We start from the raw sequence: 13314 nt of genomic DNA, 5'->3' as shown, positions 1-13314 counted from the left end.
AAGAAGCGTTTCACTGGCTATCATACTAGTAAATGCACACAAATGAACAAAACCCATGTGACAAATGATTGGGACAATATATGTTTTCTGATCTATAAAATATTCTGCTAGGACTGGAAGTTGTACTTGGCGTGATTCATTCATAGTAGTTGAAACATTTAGAAAAATATTTGACAGAAACATTATTAGGATGAAGCAGAAAATAGTTGTATAGATGATCACTGCAATTAAATAAATAAATATGGAAATATGGAATCAAATCTCAAAAGATTATTTGAAATATTGCTTACATGTTACAATCAATGTGAGAAGTTTTCCAAAAGCTGAATACTTTTTTATTAATTCAAGTTCTTGCACGTTATTTAATTCAGTCCAATCATAATAGATTCGTTCCATAAGGCGTCGTATCTATATTCATGAAATGATATTTATTTATTATGATTTTTGGAAAATATCCTGAATGGAATTAATGATAATCATTTATTTTACTACAAGCTCTATAAGTATCCCTATAAATATTCGAGTTTGATCAAATGTTCTTACCGGTCTTGAGTTTAAGCAGAGAAAATTATATTTTAACGTGTAGGCTACCCATGGAACGCAAGATGCAAGAATATGTAGAAGAATATCTATACTGTACTGTGTTGTGATGAAAGCCATTAGCTAAAAATAATAATTTCCTCTGAAATCATTTTTACTTTTACATTAATGTTACAATAATTTTTTTAGCCAGACTGGAAGATGCTTATTGCAGAGAAAAGATAGAGGTAGAGAAAGTGAGAGGATCCAAAATATTAATATATTAATATTAATATAATTATAAATATAATTATTAATATATGTAAAAAGTTTTACTTAAATATCTTAAAATTTACTTTCACATTTGTTATAATATAATATTTTTAATAAAAAAATGTCTTTTTTTAAAAATAATGATGTATAATGTTTGTTAGTGTGTTTTATATTGATGATTTTATATTATATTTTTTAAAATTCTTTACATTTCTTTGCATTAAATAATGAAAATTAATTCAAGGTATAAAATATAAAACAGATTATTATACCTGAAATACTATGAACGATATGAATATTATAGTTAGAAATGTTATTATAATATATCTCCAATTAGATTTTTGATATGGCCATAAACCGACACATAATAATAAAATTCGATTAATAGCGTAGTAACTGTCTACAGAACAATCTTGTTTTGGTGCAAATGCCATAATGCAAGTGTGTCGAATTTCTTTCCACAAGTTATCACATAAATTCAGAATGTTTGATTGCACATTATAGATCGTAAACTAATTCGCTATTTTCACATATTCACAATACCGATCTCGTGTAAAAGTATCATAGAAACTTTAACTATAGCTTATTGAAGTTATATAAATAATAGGTTTTTATATATGACTTGTGTTTGTATCTATAATCATCGCGAATGAACGTTATTACATGCATGATAAATGTAATAATGTTCATTCATGATGATTATAGATACAAACGATAAATGCAATTATCTTATTTTCAGCATATTTGATATTTCTCTCTCATGATCGATCGACGCAAGCGCAATTGTAACTTTTTTTTCATGTGTTTTCAATGTTAATTCATTTCTATTCAAGATGCGACATGTTGCAATACTTTGCTCGCAACTGTGATGTGAAATAATATGTGCTAATGTGTTAAATTGATTCAAAATGAATTAAAAAGATTATTGTGTAATTATTGGCAAACACGTTAAAAATTACATTTGCTACGAATATAATAAAGACTTTGGATTATATCAAAACTGAAGTAAGCTAACAAAATTACTGATACAATACAATTAATTATATTGAAACATATAACTAGGAATTATAACTATGTTTAAAAATTATTTTATATCTTAAAAAAAAACGAATTTAATAATAGTTTTGTATTTCTGTTAAATTTGTGCCATTAAATCAATGGAAAATAATTACATTTATAAAAATCAGAAATTATTACAATAATATCTCACACAAGTGAGTAACAATCAACAAGGACTTTTTAGATCATTTGGCGATATCTAATTATATAATATATAAATATTGTATATACTGTAAATATTTTGTACAAAGAATCTACTGTGAAAAATTTTATAAAGTCGTATAAAATGTAGTATAAAATGTAATTGCTATAAAGTCGTATGTCGTAATATCTTTATCTTTTTATTTCTGCATTAATTAATTTTTATGTAATAACAAAAGCTTATATTCGTAATATTACTGTAAATATAATAGAAAACGGTAATAATTATATTATATCTTGTAGAAGAGCAATCTAAATGTTAAGGAATGAATAAATTACAATACTACGTTTATTTTATGTCCAGTAACGATGACAATATAATGTAATTACATTTATATTATATATTTATAATTGAATGTATGATATATGTTTACTATCGGAATTACTAGTATCGTGAAATTTTAAAATTTAATTTTCATCATATGTGAATCAAAAAACGATAATCAAAAAAGCGAAAATAATACTGTAAAGTACGATATTGACATGCTTGCAATCTAAAATATAAGTTTTATTTTAGTATTTAAATTTAAAGCAAAACTATTTAACAAAATATTATTGTTGCTAAAATTTATACCGTGGCAAATCCCTCTAATGATACAATAAACAATCCACCAATGACGACCGTGCAATGTCGCATACTTCTTTGCATCACAAGTAACAATAACTTCTGTGCTTTCAACGGAATTACGTACCATCGCAGGTTGTACCTAAAATCTCGCCATTAGAAAATCATAACTTAATATGAAAACTAAGATAATATCGCAGATTTACATTTTTTTAACCCTTAATTGATTGCATAATACAATTTAGATCTTTGTTTTGCTTTCATTTAATAAAAATCAAATAAAAGAAGCAGACTTATAAATAATAAGAGACTCTGACTGATTATTTTAATCAATTAAGAATTAAACCTATATATTCACTTGCTCACGTCTTATAAAAAATATCGCTGCTGTGATCGATTAGTTCCTGTCCTACATAGTTGCAAAAAAACATGTACCCAAAATGGGCAACGATAAACATGAAGCGAATGATCATCTCGTAATGTTCCTCAGATGTCACTAATTGAGAAAACTGCAGCATATGAATAATTATCTTAATTTCATGAAAAAGAAGTAATAAAATTTTTATTTACGAATTTAGTTATAACAGGCACACAATATTGGTAGTATTTTGAATATTAAAATATGTTAATTATTCAGTTTTTATAAATAAATTCTATCTCGTATCTATATAAGTATAATTACTCACGCGATAAAGATTAATACTCAGCGACAATACTCCTAACGGTAATAACGATGAATATGCCCATTTGCAATATATTTTCAATATTTCAATAAACCTTAAATAGCAGTATGCATAAAGAATATTTATATAAAGAATTATAAATGATAATTGTCGTTAGTTATGTGTTAATAACTTATATAATTTCTCGTATGACATGTTATAAATTATAAATTTGAAAAAAGTTAAATTAGTTAAAAAAGAATCGCATATTACAAAAAGTTTCTAATTATATTACAAATAGCAATTACATACTCGATAGCTTTTATGTATATACTGAACCCATTGATTATCCCTTGATATATTATTGAATTTCTTTTGGTAAAGGATGTAATACCTTGTACCATATCTTTGTGCAATGCTCGTTCTATGCGATAACTGAAATAATAATATAACTGCAACATCTTTACAAATACGTTAGAAATTAATTGACATTTTAAAATTCATGTTACCTGGCTATTTCGAACAATCCACATGCATGTTGTACACATGACATAAAAAACGTTTCAGTGGCTATCACACTAGTAAATGCACACAAATGAACAAAACTCATATGACAAATAATTAGGCAAATATATGTGTCCTGATCTATAAAATATTCTATCAGGAGTGGAAGTTGTATGTGGCGTGATTCATTCATAGCAGTTGGAATATTTAGAATAAAATTGGTCAGAAACATCATCAGGATGAAGCAGAAAAGAGTTATATAGACGATCACTGCAATTAAATAATTAAATTCGGAATCGAATCTCAAAAGATTATTTAGAATATTGCTTACACGTTACAATCAATGTGAAAAGTTTTCCAAAAGCTGAATATTTTTTTATTATTTCAAGTTCTTGCACGTTATTGAATTCAGTCCAATCATGATAGAGTCGTTCCATAAGGCGTCGTACCTATATTCATGGATTCATAATATTTATTCATGTTTTTGGAAAAATATCCTTAATGGAATCAATGATAATTATTTACTTTTGCTATAATCTCTATAAGTACCCATATAAGTATCTAAGTTTAATATCAAACATTTTTACCACTCTCGAGTTTAAGCAGAGAAGATTGTATTTTAACGTGTAGGCTATCCATGAAATGCAAGATGAAAGAATATGTAGAAGAATATTTACACTGTACTGTGTTGTGATGAAAGCCATTAGCTAAAAGTAATGTTTGAAATCATTTCTATTTTTACGTTAAAAAGTTACAATAATTTTTTTAGTCAGAATGGAGAATATTTACGTTGAAGAAAAGAGAGAGATAGAGAAAGTGAAAAAATCCAAAATATGTAACTATATTAATACATGTACAATAAGTTTTACTTAAATATCATAAAATTTATTACATTATCACATTTGTTATAATGTAATATTTTTAATAAAAAATATCTTCTTTTAAAAATAATGATGCATAATGTTTGTTAGTATACATCATATTAATTTTATATTACATTTTTTAAAATTCTTTACATTTCTTTAGATTAAATAATGAAAATTAATTGGAGGTATAAAATATAAAATAAATTATTATACCTGAAATACTATGAATGATAAGAATGTTATATTAAAAAATGTTATTATAATATATCTCCAATTAGCCTTTTGATATGGCCATAAGCCGATACATAATAATAAAATTCGATTAATTGTATAGTAACTGTCTACAGAACAATCTTGTTTTGGTACAAATGTCATAATGCGATCGTCTCGAATTTCTTTCCACAAGTTATCACTTAAGTTTAGAATGTTTGATTGTACATTATAGATTGTAAATTAATTCGCTATTTTTGCATATTCAAAACGATGCACTGGCTTGTGTAAAGTCATTATATTTTATCTATAGCTTATATTGTTCACAGTCATTTAAATAATAGCTTCTTTATATTTGATTTGTATTTGTATTTACAGTCTCGCGAATAAACGTTACATACATAATAGACCAATTATCTTTTTCCTCAATGCATTTGGCGTTTCTCTCTTATGATCGATCGACGCAAGCGCAATAAGTGCGAGTTTGTTTTCACGCGTGATCCTCTTTCATTTTTGTTCAAGACGTGACACATTACAATATCTTGCTTACAGTATATATCGTGAAATAATGTGTGTTAGTATAATGATTTGACATTAACTAAAAGGATTACCGTGTAGATTATTGGCAAACACCGTGAAGATTACATTTGGCATGAGTAACAATATTTTAGATTATATGAAAACTGAAATGAGCTAATATAATTATTGATACAGTGAATTAGTTATACTGAAACATATAATTGTGTTTGAAACTTTTTATGAAAAATATGTGTTCAACGCTACGTTTCTATTAAATTAGTTTGTATTAAAGCTAAATTTTTTTATGGGAAAATAATTACATTATAAACATTAAAAATGATAATGATATCTAAGTGAATAACAACTGATAAGGATTGCTTATATCTTTTCACGTAAGCTGATATCTACTTATATGTTCTAAATTTTTTTATATTCCTTTCTTTTATAACTGCATGTCGATTACTCAATACGCAATAAAAGCTAAAATAATAACATCATTGTTAATAGTCATACTAATAGTTAATATACTAATGCTTATAAGCATTTTATAAATATACAAGGAATCTGTTGTAAAATATTTTCTAAAATTGCTATGGTGTTATATGTTCTCAGCTTTTTATTTCCGTTGACTTATTAAATTTCTATGTAATAGAAGATTATATTCGTTATGTTATTGTGAGTAATAATAGAAAAGTGTATAATAGAAAAGTGATAGTAAGTGTTTCATACTCTGCGGAAATAACAATTCAAAAATTAAGCAGTGAATATAATATTATATTTCTATATTCATTTTATGTCCAGTAATGATGACAATATAATATAATTACATCCGTATTATATATTTCTACTTGAGTATATGAAATATGTTTACTATTAGAATTATTAGCATCGTGGAATTTTAAAATTTAATTTTCATCATACGTAGATAAAAAAATGATGATCAAAAGAGAGAAAATAATACTGTAAAATACGATATTGACATGCTTGCAATCTAAAATATAAGTTTTATTTTAGTATTTAAATTTAAAGCAAAACTAATTAATAAAATATTATTGTTGCTAAAATTTATACCGTGGCAAATCCCTCTAATGATATAATAAACAATCCACCAATGACGACCGTGCAATGTCGCATACTTCTTTGCATCACAAGTAACAATAACTTTTGTGCTTTCAACGGAATTACGTACCATCGCAGGTTGTACCTAAAATCTCGCCATTAGAAAATCATAACTTAATATGAAAACCAAGATAATATCACAGATTTACATTTTTTTAATTGATTGCATAATACAATTTAGATCTTTGTTTTGCTTTCATTTAATAAAAATCAAATAAAAGAAGCAGACTTATAAATAATAAGAGACTCTGACTGATTATTTTAATCAATTAAGAATTAAACCTATATATTCACTTGCTCACGTTTTATAAAAAATATCGCTGCTGTGATCGATTAGTTCTTGTCCTACATAGTTGCAAAAAAACATGTACCCAAAATGGGCAACGATGAACATGAAGCGAAGGATCATCTCGTAATGTTCCTCGGATGTCACTAATTGAGAAAACTGCAGCATATGAATAATTATCTTAATTTCATGAGAAAAAAATAGTAAAATTTTTATTTACGAATTTAGTTATAACAGGCACACAATATTGGTAGTATTTTGAATATTAAAATATGTTAATTATTCAGTTTTTATAAATAAATTCTATCTCGTATCTATATAAGTATAATTACTCACGCGATAAAGATTAATACTCAGCGACAATACTCCTAACGGTAATAATGATGAATATGCCCATTTGCAATATATTTTCAATATTTCAATAAACCTTAAATAGCAGTATGCATAAAGAATATTTATATAAAGAATTGTAAATGATAATTGTCGTTAGTTATGTGTTAATAACTTATATAATTTCTCGTATGACATGTTATAAATTATAAATTTGAAAAAAGTTAAATTAGTTAAAAAAGAATCGCATATTACAAAAAGTTTCTAATTATATTACAAATAGCAATTACATACTCGATAGCTTTTATGTACATACTGAACCCATTGATTATTCTTTGATATATTATTGAATTTCTTTTGGTAAAGAATGTAATACCTTGTACCATATCTTTGTGCAATGCTCGTTCTATGCGATAACTGAAATAATAATATAACTGCAACATCTTTACAAATACGTTAGAAATTAATTGATATTTTAAAATTCATGTTACCTGGCTATTTCGAACAATCCACATGTATGTTGTACACATGACATAAAAAGCGTTTCAGTGGCTATCATACTAGTAAATGCACACAAATGAACAAAACTCATATGACAAATAATTAAGCAAATATATGTGTCCTGATCTATAAAATATTCTATCAGGAGTGGAAGTTGTATGTGGCGTGATTCATTCATAGCAGTTGGAATATTTAGAATAAAATTGGTCAGAAACATCATCAGGATGAAGCAGAAAAGAATTATATAGACGATCACTGCAATTAAATAATTAAATTCGGAATCGAATCTCAAAAGATTATTTAGAATATTGCTTACACGTTACAATCAATGTGAGAAGTTTTCCAAAAGCTGAATATTTTTTTATTATTTCAAGTTCTTGCACGTTATTGAATTCAGTCCAATCATGATAGAGTCGTTCCATAAGGCGTCGTACCTATATTCATGGATTTATAATATTTATTCATTATGTTTTTGGAAAAATATCCTTAATGGAATTAATGATAATTATTTACTTTTGCTATAATCTCTATAAGTACCCATATAAGTATCTAAGTTTAATATCAAACATTTTTACCACTCTCGAGTTTAAGCAGAGAAGATTGTATTTTAACGTGTAGGCTATCCATGAAATGCAAGATGAAAGAATATGTAGAAGAATATTTACACTGTACTGTGTTGTGATGAAAGCCATTAGCTAAAAGTAATGTTTGAAATCATTTCTATTTTTACGTTAAAAAGTTACAATAATTTTTTTAGTCAGAATGGAGAATATTTACGTTGAAGAAAAGAGAGAGATAGAGAAAGTGAAAAAATCCAAAATATGTAACTATATTAATACATGTACAATAAGTTTTACTTAAATATCATAAAATTTATTACATTATCACATTTGTTATAATGTAATATTTTTAATAAAAAATATCTTCTTTTAAAAATAATGATGCATAATGTTTGTTAGTATACATCATATTAATTTTATATTACATTTTTTAAAATTCTTTACATTTCTTTAGATTAAATAATGAAAATTAATTGGAGGTATAAAATATAAAATAAATTATTATACCTGAAATACTATGAATGATAAGAATGTTATATTAAAAAATGTTATTATAATATATCTCCAATTAGCCTTTTGATATGGCCATAAGCCGATACATAATAATAAAATTCGATTAATTGTATAGTAACTGTCTACAGAACAATCTTGTTTTGGTACAAATGTCATAATGCGATCGTCTCGAATTTCTTTCCACAAGTTATCACTTAAGTTTAGAATGTTTGATTGTACATTATAGATTGTAAATTAATTCGCTATTTTTGCATATTCAAAACGATGCACTGGCTTGTGTAAAGTCATTATATTTTATCTATAGCTTATATTGTTCACAGTCATTTAAATAATAGCTTCTTTATATTTGATTTGTATTTGTATTTACAGTCTCGCGAATAAACGTTACATACATAATAGACCAATTATCTTTTTCCTCAATGCATTTGGCGTTTCTCTCTTATGATCGATCGACGCAAGCGCAATAAGTGCGAGTTTGTTTTCACGCGTGATCCTCTTTCATTTTTGTTCAAGACGTGACACATTACAATATCTTGCTTACAGTATATATCGTGAAATAATGTGTGTTAGTATAATGATTTGACATTAACTAAAAGGATTACCGTGTAGATTATTGGCAAACACCGTGAAGATTACATTTGGCATGAGTAACAATATTTTAGATTATATGAAAACTGAAATGAGCTAATATAATTATTGATACAGTGAATTAGTTATACTGAAACATATAATTGTGTTTGAAACTTTTTATGAAAAATATGTGTTCAACGCTACGTTTCTATTAAATTAGTTTGTATTAAAGCTAAATTTTTTTATGGGAAAATAATTACATTATAAACATTAAAAATGATAATGATATCTAAGTGAATAACAACTGATAAGGATTGCTTATATCTTTTCACGTAAGCTGATATCTACTTATATGTTCTAAATTTTTTTATATTCCTTTCTTTTATAACTGCATGTCGATTACTCAATACGCAATAAAAGCTAAAATAATAACATCATTGTTAATAGTCATACTAATAGTTAATATACTAATGCTTATAAGCATTTTATAAATATACAAGGAATCTGTTGTAAAATATTTTCTAAAATTGCTATGGTGTTATATGTTCTCAGCTTTTTATTTCCGTTGACTTATTAAATTTCTATGTAATAGAAGATTATATTCGTTATGTTATTGTGAGTAATAATAGAAAAGTGTATAATAGAAAAGTGATAGTAAGTGTTTCATACTCTGCGGAAATAACAATTCAAAAATTAAGCAGTGAATATAATATTATATTTCTATATTCATTTTATGTCCAGTAATGATGACAATATAATATAATTACATCCGTATTATATATTTCTACTTGAGTATATGAAATATGTTTACTATTAGAATTATTAGCATCGTGGAATTTTAAAATTTAATTTTCATCATACGTAGATAAAAAAATGATGATCAAAAGAGAGAAAATAATACTGTAAAATACGATATTGACATGCTTGCAATCTAAAATATAAGTTTTATTTTAGTATTTAAATTTAAAGCAAAACTAATTAATAAAATATTATTGTTGCTAAAATTTATACCGTGGCAAATCCCTCTAATGATATAATAAACAATCCACCAATGACGACCGTGCAATGTCGCATACTTCTTTGCATCACAAGTAACAATAACTTTTGTGCTTTCAACGGAATTACGTACCATCGCAGGTTGTACCTAAAATCTCGCCATTAGAAAATCATAACTTAATATGAAAACCAAGATAATATCACAGATTTACATTTTTTTAATTGATTGCATAATACAATTTAGATCTTTGTTTTGCTTTCATTTAATAAAAATCAAATAAAAGAAGCAGACTTATAAATAATAAGAGACTCTGACTGATTATTTTAATCAATTAAGAATTAAACCTATATATTCACTTGCTCACGTTTTATAAAAAATATCGCTGCTGTGATCGATTAGTTCTTGTCCTACATAGTTGCAAAAAAACATGTACCCAAAATGGGCAACGATGAACATGAAGCGAAGGATCATCTCGTAATGTTCCTCGGATGTCACTAATTGAGAAAACTGCAGCATATGAATAATTATCTTAATTTCATGAGAAAAAAATAGTAAAATTTTTATTTACGAATTTAGTTATAACAGGCACACAATATTGGTAGTATTTTGAATATTAAAATATGTTAATTATTCAGTTTTTATAAATAAATTCTATCTCGTATCTATATAAGTATAATTACTCACGCGATAAAGATTAATACTCAGCGACAATACTCCTAACGGTAATAATGATGAATATGCCCATTTGCAATATATTTTCAATATTTCAATAAACCTTAAATAGCAGTATGCATAAAGAATATTTATATAAAGAATTGTAAATGATAATTGTCGTTAGTTATGTGTTAATAACTTATATAATTTCTCGTATGACATGTTATAAATTATAAATTTGAAAAAAGTTAAATTAGTTAAAAAAGAATCGCATATTACAAAAAGTTTCTAATTATATTACAAATAGCAATTACATACTCGATAGCTTTTATGTACATACTGAACCCATTGATTATTCTTTGATATATTATTGAATTTCTTTTGGTAAAGAATGTAATACCTTGTACCATATCTTTGTGCAATGCTCGTTCTATGCGATAACTGAAATAATAATATAACTGCAACATCTTTACAAATACGTTAGAAATTAATTGATATTTTAAAATTCATGTTACCTGGCTATTTCGAACAATCCACATGTATGTTGTACACATGACATAAAAAGCGTTTCAGTGGCTATCATACTAGTAAATGCACACAAATGAACAAAACTCATATGACAAATAATTAAGCAAATATATGTGTCCTGATCTATAAAATATTCTATCAGGAGTGGAAGTTGTATGTGGCGTGATTCATTCATAGCAGTTGGAATATTTAGAATAAAATTGGTCAGAAACATCATCAGGATGAAGCAGAAAAGAATTATATAGACGATCACTGCAATTAAATAATTAAATTCGGAATCGAATCTCAAAAGATTATTTAGAATATTGCTTACACGTTACAATCAATGTGAGAAGTTTTCCAAAAGCTGAATATTTTTTTATTATTTCAAGTTCTTGCACGTTATTGAATTCAGTCCAATCATGATAGAGTCGTTCCATAAGGCGTCGTACCTATATTCATGGATTTATAATATTTATTCATTATGTTTTTGGAAAAATATCCTTAATGGAATTAATGATAATTATTTACTTTTGCTATAATCTCTATAAGTACCCATATAAGTATCTAAGTTTAATATCAAACATTTTTACCACTCTCGAGTTTAAGCAGAGAAGATTGTATTTTAACGTGTAGGCTATCCATGAAATGCAAGATGAAAGAATATGTAGAAGAATATTTACACTGTACTGTGTTGTGATGAAAGCCATTAGCTAAAAGTAATGTTTGAAATCATTTCTATTTTTACGTTAAAAAGTTACAATAATTTTTTTAGTCAGAATGGAGAATATTTACGTTGAAGAAAAGAGAGAGATAGAGAAAGTGAAAAAATCCAAAATATGTAACTATATTAATACATGTACAATAAGTTTTACTTAAATATCATAAAATTTATTACATTATCACATTTGTTATAATGTAATATTTTTAATAAAAAATATCTTCTTTTAAAAATAATGATGCATAATGTTTGTTAGTATACATCATATTAATTTTATATTATATTTTTTTATATTACAAAATTCTTTACATTTCTTTAGATTAAATAATGAAAATTAATTGGAGGTATAAAATATAAAATAAATTATTATACCTGAAATACTATGAATGATATGAATGTTATATTAAAAAATGTTATTATAATATATCTCCAATTAGACTTTTGATATGGCCATAAGCCGATACATAATAATAAAATTCGATTAATTATATAGTAACTGTTTACAGAACAATCTTGTTTTGGTACAAATGTCATAATGCGATCGTCTCGAATTTCTTTCCACAAGTTATCACTTAAGTTTAGAATGTTTGATTGTACATTATAGATTGTAAATTAATTCGCTATTTTTGCATATTCAAAACGATGCACTGGCTTGTGTAAAGTCATTATATTTTATCTATAGCTTATATTGTTCACAGTCATTTAAATAATAGCTTCTTTATATTTGATTTGTATTTGTATTTACAGTCGTCGCGAATAAACGTTACATACATAATAGACCAATTATCTTTTTCCTCAACGCATTTGGCGTTTCTCTCTTATGATCGATCGACGCAAGCGCAATAAGTGCGAATTTGTTTTCACGCGTGATCCTCTTTCATTTTTGTTCAAGATGTGATACGTTACAATATCTTGCTTACAGTATATATCATGAAATAATGTGTGTTAGTATAATGATTTGACATTAACTAAAAAGATTACCGTGTAGATTATTGGCAAACACCGTGAAGATTACATTTGGCATGAGTAACAATATTTTAGATTATATGAAAACTGAAATGAGCTAATATAATTATTGATACAGTGAATTAGTTATACTGAAACATATAATTGTGTTTGAAACTTTTTATGAAAAATATGTGTTCAACGCTACGTTTCTATTAAATTAGTTTGTATTA

The 13314-nt window shown here is 25.7% G+C and overlaps 2 protein-coding genes across 3 annotated transcripts in view; both read right to left on the bottom strand.

Moving 5' to 3' along the window:
- Positions 1 to 13314, bottom strand: part of alpha-Man-Ia (alpha-Mannosidase class I a) — a 557932-nt gene that overhangs the window by 28858 nt on the left and 515760 nt on the right. The window lies entirely within an intron of this gene.
- Positions 6993 to 12362, bottom strand: LOC105426927 (uncharacterized). The gene is made up of 4 exons (XM_089077906.1): positions 11424 to 12362; positions 11309 to 11349; positions 10619 to 10817; positions 6993 to 10401 (listed from the first exon to the last, which is right to left on the bottom strand). Exons 1-4 carry the CDS (start codon positions 11651 to 11653, stop codon positions 10263 to 10265), a joined length of 609 nt encoding a protein of 202 aa, XP_088934032.1. The 5' UTR covers positions 11654 to 12362; the 3' UTR covers positions 6993 to 10262.

The sequence above is a fragment of the Pogonomyrmex barbatus genome, unplaced genomic scaffold, assembly GCF_055798465.1.
Source record: "Pogonomyrmex barbatus isolate J1 unplaced genomic scaffold, ASM5579846v1 scaffold20, whole genome shotgun sequence".
In the NCBI taxonomy this organism is placed as follows: Eukaryota; Metazoa; Arthropoda; class Insecta; order Hymenoptera; family Formicidae; genus Pogonomyrmex; species Pogonomyrmex barbatus.
Note: the sequence above shows the minus strand (reverse complement) of the source record. Positions and strands in the feature narration are given on the sequence as shown.

Coding starts and splice junctions, on each gene's coding strand:
- LOC105426927 (XM_089077906.1), bottom strand. CDS start 11,653: ATGATGTTTCTGACCAATTTTATTCTAAATATTCCAACTGCTATGAAT. Junction 11,350..11,423: donor GGATTGTTCGAAATAGCCAG/GTAACATGAATT, acceptor TTATTATTTCAG/TTATCGCATAGAACGAGCAT. Junction 10,818..11,308: donor GCACAAAGATATGGTACAAG/GTATTACATTCT, acceptor TAAATTCGTAAA/TAAAAATTTTACTATTTTTT.